This window comes from Dipteris shenzhenensis, chromosome 27, assembly GCF_047967505.1.
Source record: "Dipteris shenzhenensis isolate YYH24624 ecotype China chromosome 27, Dip_SZ_1.0, whole genome shotgun sequence".
Lineage (NCBI taxonomy): Eukaryota > Viridiplantae > Streptophyta > Polypodiopsida > Gleicheniales > Dipteridaceae > Dipteris > Dipteris shenzhenensis.
Genome location: NC_141622.1, coordinates 16,984,168 through 17,000,167, shown reverse-complemented (window position 1 = coordinate 17,000,167; position 16,000 = coordinate 16,984,168). Strand labels below are relative to the sequence as shown.

Sequence of the window (16,000 nt, the reverse complement as noted above, 5' to 3'; positions counted from 1 at the left end):
CTTCTGAAGTTAACGACTTTGAGTGCGAAGGAACTCTGAGAAAAACTTTTTCTCCTTCCTTAAATATTCTTATAGACCGGTTTTCATCCGCATACACCTTGGCTCTATCCATCGCCTAGCGGATATTAGCTCTCGCAAGTGCTAGCATCTCCCACATCTGAACCACAAAGTTCACGGCACTAGGCGCTTTCTGAGGTACTCCAACTATAGTTGGATTGGCTGGTCTATAACGATAGTTCAGCTCAAACGGATTGAACCCGGTAGAGGAATGTTTTCTATCATTGTAGGCAAACTCTAACAATGGCAACCACTTGTCCCATGTATGTTTCCTCAATGACACATATGCCCTCAGCATATCCTCTAAAGTCTGGTTGACTCTCTCCGTCTGACCATCCATCTCAGGATGATCCCCACTACTCATTCCCAACTCAATCCTCAGTGTCTCAAATACCGCTGTCCAAAATTGACCAGTAAATCTGACATCTCTGTCTGACACTATGGATCTAGGCAATCCATGCAAACGAAATATATGTCTAATGAACAAATCCGCCACTTGCGGGGCACTAACAGACTCTCTAGTCGGAATGAAGTGAGCCATCTTGGTTAGACGATCCACCACCACAAGGATAGAATCATACTCTCCTTGGGTCGTAGGCAGCCCTACAATAAAGTCCAGGGAAATACTCTCCCACTTACTCAGTGGTATTTCCAAGGGCTGTAAAAGTCCGGGTGGCTTCACCCGCTCGGCCTTACTTACTTGACATGAGAAACACCGTGTCACATATTCATGAATATGCTTTTTCATCTTTGGCCAAAAGAAATCTCGCTTCACGAGATCATATGTCTTCTCGACTCCTGGATGTCCCGCACATGCCCATATCATGGCATTGTCGAATGACTCTCTGCCTGAGATCATTCTGACTAGGTACTATAACCTTGCCATTTCTTTTCAGCATGCCATCCCTTATGGTATATCTTGCATATGTTTGGCCTTTTCTGGATGCCAGGTCATCCCTTTCGTTTTCCCCGGGTTTTAACACATGAGCTTTAGGCCATAAGCTCCAGACAAACTCGTCCACCTTTTGAGTTTCTCTAATCTCGGTCATTAGAGCACTCTCTAATACCGTGAAACTCATGTTGTACATAATGCGAGACAATGCATCAGCAACCTTATTATCCTTCCCTCTTCAGTACCGAATCGTTAAATTAAACTCCTGCATGAGCTCTACCCACCTAGCTTGGCATCCCTCAAGTCAGGCTGTTTACAAAAATGTTTCAAAGTATCATGATCCACATCCACATAAAACTCTGAACCATACAAATAATGCCTCCATGTTTTCAAAGCATGGATAACCGCATACAACTCTAATTCATGAGTTAGCCAATTCCTTTGAGAGGGAGAAAGCTTCTTGCTTTCAAAGGCTACTGGCCTTCCCTCTTGAAGGAGAACTGCTCCTACCACAATGCCACTTGCATCGGTTTCTAGGAACAACGGTTTCTAGGGATCAACTATTTTTAACACCGGTCTTGTGACCACAACTTGTTTTATGGTGTTAAAACTTTCTTGTTGATTCTGTCCCCATATAAAAGGTACTTTATCTGAGGTCAGATCAGTCAATGGCGATACTATTTCGGAATATCCTTTGATATGCCTTCTATAAAATTGGACAAATCCCAAGAATGATCGCAACGCGGTCAGACTCTGAGGGATTGGCGAAGTCAGTATCGCAGCCACTTTCTTTGGATCCATTTCCACCCCCTCTGGAGTAATTATGAATCCTAAATATTCAAGCCTAACCATACACAGTATAGTTTTCTTTTTATTTACATAAAGACTGGCTTTCCTCAAAGTACTGAACACTATTCTCAGGTGTTCACGATGCTCAGTAATACTTTTACTGAACACTAGAATATCATCAATAAAATGTACTACAAACTTTCCGATATACGGACGTAGTAAATCATTCATAAGCATGACGAATGTCGCTAGAGCATTGGTAAGTCCAAATGGCATTACCAAAAACTCATAATGACCAAACCTGCTTCTGAAAGCAGTTTTATGCACATCCTCGGCTCTAATCCGGATCTAATGGTAGCCACACTTAAGATCTATCTTGCTGAAAATCACGGCTCCATGTAATGCATCTAGCAAATCATCAATCCGAGCCATCGGATACCTGTGCTTAGCAGTGATATTATTCAATGCTCTGTAATCTATATAGAGGCGAAACATATCATCCTTTTTCTTCTTTAATATCACTGGCGAAGCAAAAGGTGAGAAACTTGGTTGAATCCATCCCAACTTGAGGTATTCTTCCAGTTGTCTATGCACCTCCGCCTCTTCAGTAAAACTCATTCTATAGGGAGGTCTATTTACAGGTTCTGCCCCCGGAATCAGTTCAATCTTATGCTGAACATTCCGCACTGGAGGTAACCCATAAGGTAGTTCATCCCTAAAACATTCAGAGAACTCCTCTGTTATAAGATTAGCCAACTTGGCCATCTCACCACTTTGCGTAACATCAGTGCTAGCCGAAGAATCATCAACCGGCTCTACCGATGCTGTGCAAAGGAATAAAAACTCTTCTTGAGCTTTTCAAATTTCCATCACGGAAACCAACGGTCCCTGAGGTATATCTTTCTCACCTCGCAAGACATAAAGCACATCATTCATCTTGAATTGATATATGTGCTTTTTCCAATCAATGGCTGGATTCTTCCTAGAATGCCATGCCATACCCAGGCTATATCTGCATGAGCAAGCTTGGTCATTTCAAAATCAAGCTTCTCAGCATAGTCCTAAATACGAAGCTCCAACTAGGTAACCCTTTGGTCCCATACTTCAGTGGAACTTCCATCTACCATCCTGACTGTATATGCATAGTCAAATGGGTTAGTCTTTAACTTCAGCCTCTTCACGAGCTTGGAGTTAACCACATTGTGAGTTGACGCTGAGTCAAACAACACAATGACATCATGATTGGCCACTTGCCCTTTCATTTTAATTAACTCCGTATCATTAAAGGCTGTATACCCCGTTGCTGCGGGCTTAGATAGGATGTTATCAGGTGCACTCGTTACTAGCTTAGCAACAGACACACATAACAAATAAGGTACTGACCTCTGAGAAGATCCCGCTAACTGAATCTGCATCTCTTCCGCTCTGGGACTTCCCTCCATTTCTAAGTCGCATTCTGAGACCACCATCTCAGCCATCCGACAATCTTTATTCCGTGAACAATCCTTCCACTGATGAGGTTGAAGGCATCCAAAACACAAGCCTTCTCTCCTCGCTTTTTCTCTTTGTTCTGGGTTTAAGGGAGACTTAGACCAAGCCCGGGCTGCCATTGGAGTTACTTTCCTCTTCACTCCAATGGTTTTACTTGGTTTAGGAGTTTCAGCTGGTTTCGCCTGCTTGGCTTGACCACTCGGCTGAGAACCACTCCCTTTACTAATCCATTTCTTCTTAAACCCAGATTTCTTCCGATACCCATACTGGGTTCCGACCTGTGCAAACCCACTTGGCTTGCTGCCCTTGGCATCTTCATAGTTCAGGGCTATGGCTATTGCATCATCCAACGTGTTTGCGTACTTAGCCCGAACTTCCATTTTTATCCGATCATTCAATCCAAATATGAAATCTTTCACTTGAATTGATTGAGGCAGGGGTTCATCGACCTTCATTACACTCTCTTGAAACTTATCAGTGTATTCTGCCACTGACAAATTTCTCTGACGAAGGTTCCTATATTGATCCCAAGCTCGGGATGCTTCGTCAGGAGGTAAGAAGTGTTTCCTGAATTCTCTTTTAAACCCCTCCCAGGTAGTGGATGCTATACCATCTTTTTGTTGCTTAATCCACCATCGATCCGCTGCCTCACTAAACATGTGGGTGGCCTCGTGGATCTTCTTGATGTCATTTCTGATTTCTCAAATGGCGAACGCCTCGTCCCATTTGTGTAACCAAGTCTCAATGACATCAAAACTATGGTCATTCATCCGACCAGAATACTTTTCCGGCCTATAATTGGCAATATTTGGTACTTTAGCCTTCCTAGGCTCGACCGTATGGACACTAGACTCCGGTTCCATTGGAGCCTTTCCTTTCTCCTCTCGAGAAGGTCTGGCAGACATACTATGTATTGCTCTTCTAAGTTCAGACTGCCCTGCATTTGTCTATAACTGTTGTGCTAATAACTGCTGCAAGGCATCCTCAAGCAATGCAATCCTGCCAGATAAGGTATGAGCTACTGAGCGCGACACCTGTTGGGTCGGCCGTTCAGAGGTTTTATGTTGCAATCCCGCCAAACTCTCCCTTGTGGGTAGAGCGAGGATGGTTAACCAGGTTTTACTTGCCACGGCGAGTACATTGCATCTTGCTGGTGTTTTAACAAAGAATGCATGGGGCAGCTGCAGCAATTGACAACTTGTTGTGGGTAGGCACATGAGATGCTAGAGCTAGAAAGCCTTGGCAGATTGTGGCCTACTGCCTCATTACAAGGGAGGATTGGATCCAAAGTTGCCGGACCAAGCCCTTCCAAGCAAGCTGATTACGAGGGCCTCACCTAGCTTCGAATCCAGAGAAGCTTCTCTTGAAACCAGGTGGGGATCCCACTAAGGCCCTACCTTTTGGCTCGATAAATATTTCCAATAACTTGTAAAAGGGAAACGATCGCTGTACATTCGGAAGAAAGGAAAAGAGAAAAAGCAAGTGAAGGTGAAGGAATATGGGGAACGGTAGATGAGTGAAAGAGAGGAGAGAAAAGTGGTGAAAAAGGTGTGTGTGTGGTGGATGGACCATTAAATAGAAGTGGGGATGTGCCTATTTTGGCAAGAGTAATATAAAGGTGGTGTCATACAAGAGACAAAGAGAGCCTCCATTTTTAGGGAGAAATACCTAACAAAAGACAAAAGTATTTAGGATAAAAGATAAGAACATTTAGGACCTCCACAAGCAAACAAAAACCTTAAACCCTAAACACATTAGAATCCCTTCAACTACTACTAACCCACACTTGAACCTAATACTAACCACAATTTGCATGGTCAAATTGACCAAATGAACTAACTTCAAAACTATGGAGCAACTCACTAACCAAGGCATCCCTTAGGACCCTTGCAGGGCCAAAAACAGGGTAAACACTCCGAAGAAGGGAGGGCAATGTTAACCTTCCCATAGATGGATATTTATGGAAGCCCCTGTTACTAGGAGGGCTGTGGAGTCTTATCAGAGTGTGGGATTACCTTTCAGCATGTCTCATTAGGGTCATCCCACAATGAAAAGAGGAGATTAGACACTAGCCATTCATTTGGCACCTAGATATCTAGGATCCAAAAAGCCACATGCTTGTCATAGGTCTCAAATCAATTGGGCATAGTGGGATGGTGGATTAGCCAGATCCATGGGAACATGGAGCCACCTCCCACAACAACCAGGGGAGTCTCTCAAGATGTTGGCACATGTGAGAGGAGCACAGCCCTGTATTGAGGAGATAAAGACCTGGTGGGAGGGTTTGAGACGAGAGGATAAGGATACCAAAGGCTTGGTAGACAAGTTAGTTTTTAAACCCGAGTCCCTCTTCAAGCTGTTATATGGACTATCATTACAAATGGTGAAGAAAGGGGCCTCCGCGACATGCTCTCACCCGTCCATTTTAGTGTAGGTTTGGGCAGGGCCTTGCATCTCTGACGAACCCAAAAAGGCCCCCATGTGCTGGATACAATGCAGAGGCATAGGATCAGAGTGGCGGAAAGACAAAGGAAATGGACCATTGACAACAGACAAGCAAGGAGGAGTATGCCTAGTGGAGGCTTTGAATCTCTGAGAGCTGTCGCTTGAGAACGGTATAATGGGACCTAGACGAGTGGTTTTGGCATGCTGATGTAGGGCCATCTGTGAGAAGAGTGGGGGTGCTTTCTTTCATAAACCACCCACCTTGGCAGACATATGCAGTTAGCTACCTCTTCTTGGACCCCCTCACACAAGAGAGACTGGTTGGAGCAGCAAGTGCCACATAAGGCTCTCACCAGGTTCTAGTCCCAGTTTTGGATCAGCCTTTGGCTATGAAAAATCTCCTGCTTTTGGCTGTTGGCACATGGTGGACTCCCCATTGGACCATACCTGGTGTAAATGAGGAGGAATGGTATCCGTCACCGCTGCACAATAGGGGACCAGAAGACATTTGCCCAATGTTTATTAAGCAAACCGTCTCCATAGAGGATTTAGCTGGGCTTGCTTAGGATCGTTTCATAGGTGCAGTGGATATAATAAGTGTCCAGGTGGGGAATGGTTGCTTGGCTCACAAAAGGACAACATGCCTTGTCAATAGAGATAGTCTCCCCACATATGGTGATGAGAAGATAATTACAAGCCAGGAGAATTTGGATGCTGCTGCTCCTCCCTCCCATTAGCACCCCGAGTTCTCTTCAAAGGACAGTGTCTTCCGTACAACTGCCAGCATCATGACCTGAAACATTAGGTAGCACGATGTAGTCAACTGTCAGGTGATGGGTTCGTCTGGCAGCCACCCTCTTCAGCATATGGCTAGATATTAGCGAAAGAGGGTTCCAAGAAGACTGCCAGGAGGCATGAGCATTGCTGCAAGGCATGGCCTGCAAGTGTCTTCTATATATACAAGGATCGGGGACACTTTGGTTGTAAAACTATGCAGCCATGTAGCATCCATCATATTTGTCATGCAAATTTGCTGCTGTCAACTTTTGATGTCCATAAAATGGGGTAATCATAACGAGTTATATTCCAGCATATTGAATCTTTCCAAGACTTGATGCAGCTAGTTATGTAGAGTGTGAAAGTTTTAGTATCACCCCACAATACCAAAACAATACTGTTATCATGTCACTCTCCATTTGAAAGCATTTTTTATTTTTTGCTGGATTCGTTGACCACACACCGAGAATCAGATTTCTGTGAGGCACCGAAGGAGAATTCTGGCTAGCCTTGCTGCCTGCTTTCAGGGTGTATGGCAGCCTGGGAGTAGGTGAGAGCAGCTTGTGCATTGCCTAATTTACCTCACGACCACATACCCTAATATCTCCTATGCTGTAGGGAGTTGTACGCCAACACACGAGCAGTCCACATAAGACGCAATGGAAGACATGAAAGAAAGGTTTGAGACATCCGAAACATATTGTATATATGCAGAAGAACATGCCTAGTTTGATATTTACTCACAAATTAGCATCACAACTTACCTGCTTCAATCCTAAAGGCGTGAGACGAGCATCTACATAGTCATAGGACATATATGCTGAGTAATCACTCTCTCCAGCAACATTATGATAGCCTTGCGCATGTCTCACCTGGTAGCAATACAGAGGAGTTTAGAAGATCTCTCAGAGTAAAAAAATGTTTCATGAGCTTCTCATCTTGTCGAACACTTTCTGAGTGCAACATCTATACAATACTTATGCCAAAGTTAGAGAAATTCATACTTAGGACTAGACTTTCATCAATGTCAGTTCCCAAACAGCAATCATGCAGAAGGTTTAAGTGGAGGAAATAGTACCAGATGTATAATTTTGCAATTTCGGAATGCATGCACAGAGAGATTGTCTTGGACTCCAGCCATGTCTGGACAGAAAATCAACCAAAAAAAGTTCAATCAGACTGACAATTTATTTTGTGCAAATTTTGATGGAAACAAACGACCCAGGATAACCATGTCATGGTTATTCCATAATTGACTTTTTAGACCTTAGTAGAGCACACCTTCTACATCCAACTAAAAATACATGGCCATACCCTTTTTACTACCACATGTGCATCAGGTATAGAATTGAGCCAAAAATCAATTAAGGGTAAGTTTAAAAACCATTGCATGCCACCTAAACCAATAGGTAAGTTGTGATATGCTTAAGTACTCACCTTTACTAGACTGACCCGGGATGTTTGAAAATCAGTCAAGCTTTTAGTGGTATTCATTTATACCTTCGTAAGACTAGAATATCTCCAATCTTACAAATTATTAGCAAAAGAACGAAGGAAAGAAGGGAGTTTGTAAGCGACTTTGGACAAAATTTTGAGTAAATGAGAAAAACAAAAAGAACAATAATTTAGTAAGCAAAGCTACGCTTATGTTCTCATCAGTACCCAAGCATAAGCTGCCATCTGAATTTTGAAAGATTCTCCAGAATCTCTTGGATAAACCCAGTGCTTACTAAGCTTTGAAATCTCAACCAAACAACAAAAACTTTGATAGCAAAAAGGAAGAAATGAAGCTTTTAGTGGTATTCATTTCTGTAATTAAGCTTTAAACCTTTAATCATCCATAGAACTGTTTCTTTTCTACTGTGGGAATATTTGATAGGCTTGGGGTCAAAACAATCTCCTCGATTGTTCTTTTGTTTGCATGTGTATGCGAGGGATGGCTATCATGAGATCTCCACCCGGGTCATCGGCACCCCACTGTGGGTGTGACCTCTCTCTAGAATATAAACATATGTTCCTGTGTACCTATTTGGATCACCATGGTGTGACCCCTCTCTAGAATGAAATTGTGGACATTTTTGTCACAGGTCACGTTGTATTAGGTGCACGCATTCTGTTAATGGCCATCCCTTCAAACGGTAAAACGTGGACCTGTGCGTTGTGTGCACAACCTATGTGTGTCTAATCATGATGATATAAATTACTTATATATATCGCATAGCTGCAATCTCGCTTCCGATAGTGAGATTTTGGATAGCCTGTCCTGTTGGATCCTGAAACATTTGCTTGTTAACAAAACGTGCGTGGCCATGCTGTTACACGTCCTGGGAATCATAATGCCGGAATTTATAGCAATATCTTTTCATCCGCTTTCAAACGCAAAGATTCTAAAGTGAAAATGCATGATTGGCAGTAAATCATCAGATAAAGAGTGAGCAAGCGTGTTTTCTTATTATGTATACGGTCGCTGAACGTTTGTACTTATTGCTACCTCCTGCCCAAATGAAATCCAAACCCTGTGGCATTGACGAAGTCTTGATAACCTAGCAGAAAAGCAAGGAAAGCACCTTGCCTTGAGGTGCAAATCGGTCGCTAATCTGCTTCGAGGAGGCGCGGAGCTCAAGCCGTCCACCACCACCTGTTGTGCGTACACGGGCCGCAGGTGCAAGAGTGAGCAATGGCGAAAGACATGAGATGGAACTGGGGGGATGGAGACGCGTCCAATTATGGAAGCAAGGCAAAGAGGGACAAGAAATACTCATGGCTAATACCCAAATTCGGCAAAATTCTCTCCAGAAAACCCAGAAGAGAAATGCAAACAGGACTCAGCATACGGTCAGATTTCAGATTTGTCACTGTTAGAGAAAACCCAAATTCAAGCAACGGACAAGCTCCTAAATCCAGAAGGGAAAGGCAGACAGACAGTCACATTTGCCACTGTTACAGAAAAACCCAAAATTCAAGCAACTGTCAAGGAACTTTTCACTTGAAGAAGACAATTGAGAAGACAAGTGCAAGTGCTAATTGAGCTTACGTGAAGCAGACGTTTCTCAAATCATATCCTTCACAACTCTTCCCGTGATTGACTCTGGAATCACAAGAAGATGCACTCTCTGTGTTTTGAATATTCTTTTGCATTCTCGTTTAGAGATTCCCTCGGAAAAAGAAGATACCCAAGTGATTACTTCGAGGAAGAAAAGAAGATAGCCCTGGTGAAGTTAACTTCACAATGTTTACGCACACCAATCACCGGTGCCAATCAATCCCTTGGATCGGATTAGCATGAGTTTGATCCCGAGGGCAGGCTGTAAGTTCACATCGCCTCAACCTGCGTGAAAATAATTAGCTTCACGAAACTGGGGTTGCCGATACGTGTGGGCAGCTAACAAGACATACGTCCCCTTGAGAACTTGTCGGTTCAAAATTTTGTTTGATTGGGCATCCCGCCTTCCCGTTTTCTCACATGGACGGGCATCAGGCGGTGTGTACCTACCCTCACCATGGTCTACTGGCCCCATAGTTTACCAAATGTTTGCAGGTTGCAACCCTGGCCCACATTCACAAGTTTGCCAAACATTTTCGGATAGCATAAGGTTGTAACTCTCATTCACAAGTTTGCCAGTTGTTTCCACAAACCCACTATTCCGAATGTTTCCACATCCCCCTGCCCACCGTCTCATCTACCTCACAAAACCAGCCTCGTGGAGAGCATAACATGCTTATGACAAATGATGTGGGTAAGCTGTCAATGACAAACATTCCATCCCATGGGAACATGATGTGCCTCCACAAAGCCACATTCTAACTCGATGAGCATGCCAGAATTGAGATTCCCCTTTACCATGCGAACAATGTCCCAACCACCGTTACATATCCTTTAAGGCTGGGCTAAAGGGATAAAGTATACGGCTAGGTGTCATTTACACAACATCTCTTTAACCAAAGGAGATAATAGACCCTTACATGCTCTTTAGTAAATGATAGAGAAGCGATAAGGTATTGTGGTTTTAATGCCTTTGTCATCGCCTTTTGTGGGTGGATCACTAAGAGCACAATGCCATGTGATTGTAGATAATTCCACGTAGCACCAGAGTCTATGTTAAAGTTTTGTGGCCCATGTAACGAAACAATGTCTTGATCAATTTTGTAGTGGGTTTCCCATCCATTCATTAGCGCCCATATAAATGTGGACTCATATTAAGATAAACAAGGATATTCTAACATGTCCTAATACTGGATTCTGAGTATTAAGAAAATTGAAAACTTAAGTCTATAGTGGAGAAATGTGAGAATATGTGCCTATAAATGTTTGTACTTCATCAATTGCCTCTGCCGAAGAGTGACAAAAGAAATCCCTAATGTAAACACAATCTTTCTCCCTCTTTTGTATAAATGTGTAAGGCTTCCCAGTGCCCCCACCCATGTTTGAATCCTCACAAACTACCCTCGTTTTGAACAAACTTATCAAATAGCTCTCTCTCTCTCTCTCTGTCTCTCTCTCTGCTTAGAGAAGACAATGACACCCCATGTAAGCTAGCTTTATCAATCCAACGGTTTGTGCTTGATGATTGTGGCAGAAAATATGAAGATAGTAAAGACACGAACTCATTCTATCGCATTGCTTGATGCAAAGGTGAGGAATGCAATGCTTGGAAACAAGGTGGGAATCCCACTAAGGCCTTGCTTTTGGAATGTTATTATAGGTGTATGTGTAAAGTAGATGGATAAATATTTCCAAAAACTTGTAAAAGGGAAACATATTTCCAATAACTTGTACAAGGGACATGAAAGGTGTAAAATTGGAAGAAAAGAGCGGAAGAAAAGAGCAATTCAAGGTGAATGATTATGGGGAAAGGGGATGAGTGAAAACAGAGGAGAGAAAAGAGGTGGGAATCCCACTAAGAACACTTATTTCATTTATTTTGGACTCATATGTCTACTTTTGGACTATTCCTTAAAATCCTTCCCAAATGAAAAGTTTACTTTATGAAAATGTCATTCGAGAATCAAAAGTTTACTTTCTGGCACTGTCATTTTCACATAATACATTTCAAAATATCTCTCTACAATGTTGTACAAATAATGTAAAAACTACTATTAAATCCTAAATTTGTATTTCTTGTTTATAAGAATCATATTCTTAAAATAAAAAATTCCGAGTTATTAGTTTAAATCCATTAAAAACCATGCTATTGAGAATTCACAACATTTTGAAAATGGATACATAAGAGACCTGTAAGACTCTTTTTACTTTCAATGCCGAAAACTATAACACTCTTGAATATTCAAGAAATTATAAGGTTTATATAGACATGAGACATGATGGAAGCCTCTTTTGTACTCGAAAAAATAGCAATAGCTATGCTTGCAATTTTACATTATCATATCATTAGTTTTACAACAAATATTACTCTGGATGAGTCTTTGTACAAAGGATCTCCTGTGGCCTTTTCAATAATTTAATTTTTCCTTTACAATGAGTTTAGTACAAATGGGCGATCCAAACATTTGCTTGTTTGAATGTCCTTTTCTATCATGATCACAGAAATGAGCGATCCAAACATTTGCTTGTTCAAAATGTCCTTTCTGTCGTCACTTGTCTCTTGGGTGCCATCTTCATTCACTCTCATCTGACTACCACCACCACCTTCACTCTTTCTTGATATTTGAATGGTGTTATCATGGGCATTCTTCCTCCTTCTACTTCCTCCTAGGCGAGCATCTTTATGAACTCTGTAATGTGCGTAATAATTGGTTGCAGTAATTTTATTTTGTCTTCTACATCATACCCCATGTGCTTCTTTGTTTTCTTTGACCTTGATTTCCAGGATACTATGATTGTCGTTGTGGAAAGTCTTGAAATTGCATCATGGTTTGGGACCCAACCATTCCTTTTTCAGACAATTACTATACAATGTACTGTTATCTTGGTTCTCCTTCCTACCCCTTGGCTCATACCATACCGGTGTAAATGTTGTAGCTCTCCCCCGATCATCCATGCTCACGTCAACTACTTTCGCAACCCAAAACTTCATGTTCTCATGTTCATCATCTGATGGTTGAACTGCAACAAAACAATGGACATCTACGTCTATTTGTGGCATAAACTCTCTCTTCCTGGGTCCACAATATGGACGTGGGAGCAACGATTCAAACTCATTTTCAAAGAGACCACATGATGGACGCAAGTCATTACCAACATTTAGCCAAAATAAAGTCCGTTCTGCCTTAATATCATCTTCTTGCATTTTTGTAAGGTCCTTTATCAATTGGTAGGTCTTGCTAATTACAACAGTAGTGTGTTCCTTTCAATAGGGCTTCCAATCAGGAAATCTTCAGAGCATTTTCTCTTTGTATGTAATAAAAGCTTTTAAGCCTTCTATTTCACCTTTGGATTTCTCACGAATTCTTTTATAGGAGCCCATGTTGGATGCATTTCTTTGCTCGGGATTGAAGTTAAGAGAGAGTAAGGTTCTTCAGGTTCCCATTTTGTATCAAGAGAATAGTGTTGCCATTGCATCACTGGTTTTTCATCCTTTAAGAAAAAGCGAAAATAGTGTGGAGCGCTATGACCTATCAGGGCATCACCACCTTTTTGTATGAAAGGTAGAGTAAAGCTCTTCCAATCATACATCTTCTCAACCATTAACCATATTGTTCCTTCCTTACGGCCACCAACTTGCCTCCCACATTTTCTTATCAAGTCATCCATTGTCTCCATGTTATTGTGTTTTAGTTCTCTTGAAACCGTGCTAAATACCTGATCGATATCCTCATGTGTGTGCCCAACCAACAAAAACCCAACTTCAATCTCATTGAAGATTCTATGAGCGATTAGCATTGAGCAAAATGCAAAGAAGAGTACATTTTTATTCTCTCATCCACAATTGTGTGCTTGTACTCTCAAAGTTGCTGGTAGGCGACCTTTTTCTGCCTGTACATTGTGAATTGCCTTCATAACGAATGTTACAACTTGATTGCTATCATGTAGATGCAAGGAATCAATCCATATGTCTGTAAAAAACTTAAATCCGTGCACTAACACTCCACTTAGATGTGTCTTTAAAAAGTATTTTCCTTGTAGCTTAGGTGGAGTGTTAACGAATCGAGGTAATGTTGTTGTATTTTGATCCATACCATCTACAATAGCGCACATGTACTCATTTGGGTGAGAAATAGCTTGCTCCTTCCAAAATGCATATTTTATTCTAGAATGTCGAACAAGTCCATGATGAAATTCTCTCTTTTTTTTGTAAGCTTCTTTTTGTTTTGGAGATGTTGCACTCTCAAGTGCTCGCTTTAGATCATCACAGTCATTGCACTTTGACATTTTTTGCCTCTTTGGGATTTTAACATGTCCAAAGCTTTTTTTCCAAAGAGTATACAAAGTATGAAAAGATGCCGGTGCATGCCCTCTTTGCCTCTGTGTTTCTCCAATAGAGTTAAATACTTCTTTTTTTATCAAACCTATCATAAGATGCATTTCTAATAGATGGGGTTGCGGTAAAGCATTTTCATAATGCAATCTTTCAAAATTGCTATTGCCGCAACCATTGAGGCTCTTGTTTTGGGCCTTCCTATGTTTCCATGAAGGTTAAATTTAACTCCATACTTTGCTTTATTAGCCAAATTCCAATATGTGCCATGTGATAATCTTGTAATAATGCGATATGCATTATTACAAATACTTTTTCCATTTATAAGAGGCCTTATCTGTTGTCCTGAACTTCGCCTTCTCTTATCATTTACAAGAAAGCAAGACAATCTCGTGAGTAGGTATTCATTTCTTCTGCTTCCTTTCCTTTGCCAGACATGTTCTCTACAACCCTTGATGTCATGTAAGTTAATGGATCGCATACATATACGCTTACAGCATGTAGATCGCATTGCTTTTAGCATAACATCTTCATTCATTACTCTTATTCTCTTTGGTTGCTTTTCTGGATCTGCCTGGACTCGTTGTCTTTTCATGCATCTATATGTCAGTTTTGGGACCTTCTGTACATTCTTATTTGGATTTGTGTAGTTCTCCTTGTAAGATTTATTTGTCACGTTGTTTTCATGAGATGTTGCATCCTTGATCTTATCACTCTGACAGTCAAATACTGAATATTCCTTTGTTGATGTCATCCTTGCTTTTGATACATTCATCAAACCATTTGTAACATTAACTATTTCACAATCAAAGTCAAATACTGAATAGTCCTTTGTTGATCTCATCCTTACTTTTGATACAATTGTAGAACCACTTGTCACAATGGCATTAGAGTGTCCAGAATGATCTTCAAACTCATCTATTCCTAAGAGAACATCACTCATTGATGCACTTTCTATGGATTTCATAACTCCATAGTCAGTGGTGATAGAGTGTTCTGAATGATCTTCAAACTCATCTATTCCTGAGAGAACATCACTCATTGATGCACTTTCTGTGGATTTCATAACTCAGTCTTGAAACTCCTCTACTCCAGAGAGAACATCACTCATTATACTATCGTGCATGATTTCCATAATTCCATAGTTACTTGGTTTGACTCCAAGAACTTTATCAATATCCATGAAGCCATCCATGCTTGAAAATATATCACTTTTGACATCTTTGCCCAAGTTCTCAATGTGCATGAACTCATCCACTCTGGATAAGGCATCACTTGTGAAATATTTTTCTTTCTCGATACCAATAAACTCATTGACTTCTGATAAGACGTCAGTGCTATAGTTGAGTGCATTGGAATCATCCATCTCTGAAGGAATAGAGCTTGGTACATTGGCATATTCTTTCAATTCTTTGATGTTGCAGTATACATTATGTTTATCATTAAAAGCCACATGCCGAGTCTTTCCAATCTTTAAAAATTGCATGCTCCATCTCAAATCCTTACCTACCTCATAGTAGGGACCATCCAATGACATTGAGTTATCATCCATACCATCATCAATAACTTTTTGAATTCTCATCTGTGCAAATGTCCAGTGTTCCACTTGTTCAAATCCCAAGACTTGACCTTCTGCTACATTCTTATTTGCAAATGATAACATTTGTAAAATATCTCCCACTCTAAAATCCAAAGATATGCACTTTGTATTCCTGATGACATGTGTTGGATAAGTCTCATCTCTATCCCATGCAATAAATGCTTTGTTGGAAGTATTATAGGGCATAACATCTCCAAGGATTTCCATATCCCCACACTTATGCTTTAGCTCAACATGTGCACTAAGAATCCTTGATACGATAACCGCCACCTTATCTTCGCCAAGTCTTCTAAAGTGACAAATAGAATTTGGATCACTTTCATGGATTGTAGCAAATGCAACTACTTCTCTTTTGCAACATTGAATCACCTCCATCCCCGAAATAAATTTTGTAGCCATCTCCTTTGTGAGTTTCCTTTGTAAACAAGCTGTAACAACCATTATAAAGAACATTAGTCTCTTCTCAATAATCTACTTTATTAATTATTTAAAAATCTAGATCTTGTTTAAAAATTTAATCAAACTTTAAACCCTAAACCCTAAATCCTAACCCCCAAACCCCAAACCCTAACC

General features: G+C 41.0%; 1 protein-coding gene across 4 annotated transcripts in view; it reads right to left on the bottom strand.

The window, feature by feature from the left end:
• The window catches only part of LOC147883949 (phosphoglycerate mutase-like protein), a 47,737-nt gene extending 38,111 nt beyond the window's left edge, over nt 1–9,626 (bottom strand). The window contains exons 1-4 of one of the 4 annotated variants that reach the window (XM_087398628.1): nt 9,486–9,626; nt 9,019–9,089; nt 7,530–7,594; nt 7,216–7,323 (exon numbers count right to left, since the gene is read on the bottom strand). In XM_087398628.1, coding sequence (XP_087254754.1) covers nt 7,216–7,323; nt 7,530–7,592 — 171 coding nt within the window. In that variant the 5' untranslated portion in view covers nt 7,593–7,594; nt 9,019–9,089; nt 9,486–9,626. The other 3 variants (XM_087398627.1, XM_087398626.1, XM_087398629.1) reach the window with 3 other exon arrangements.
• Between the last annotated feature and the right edge of the window lie 6,374 nt (nt 9,627–16,000).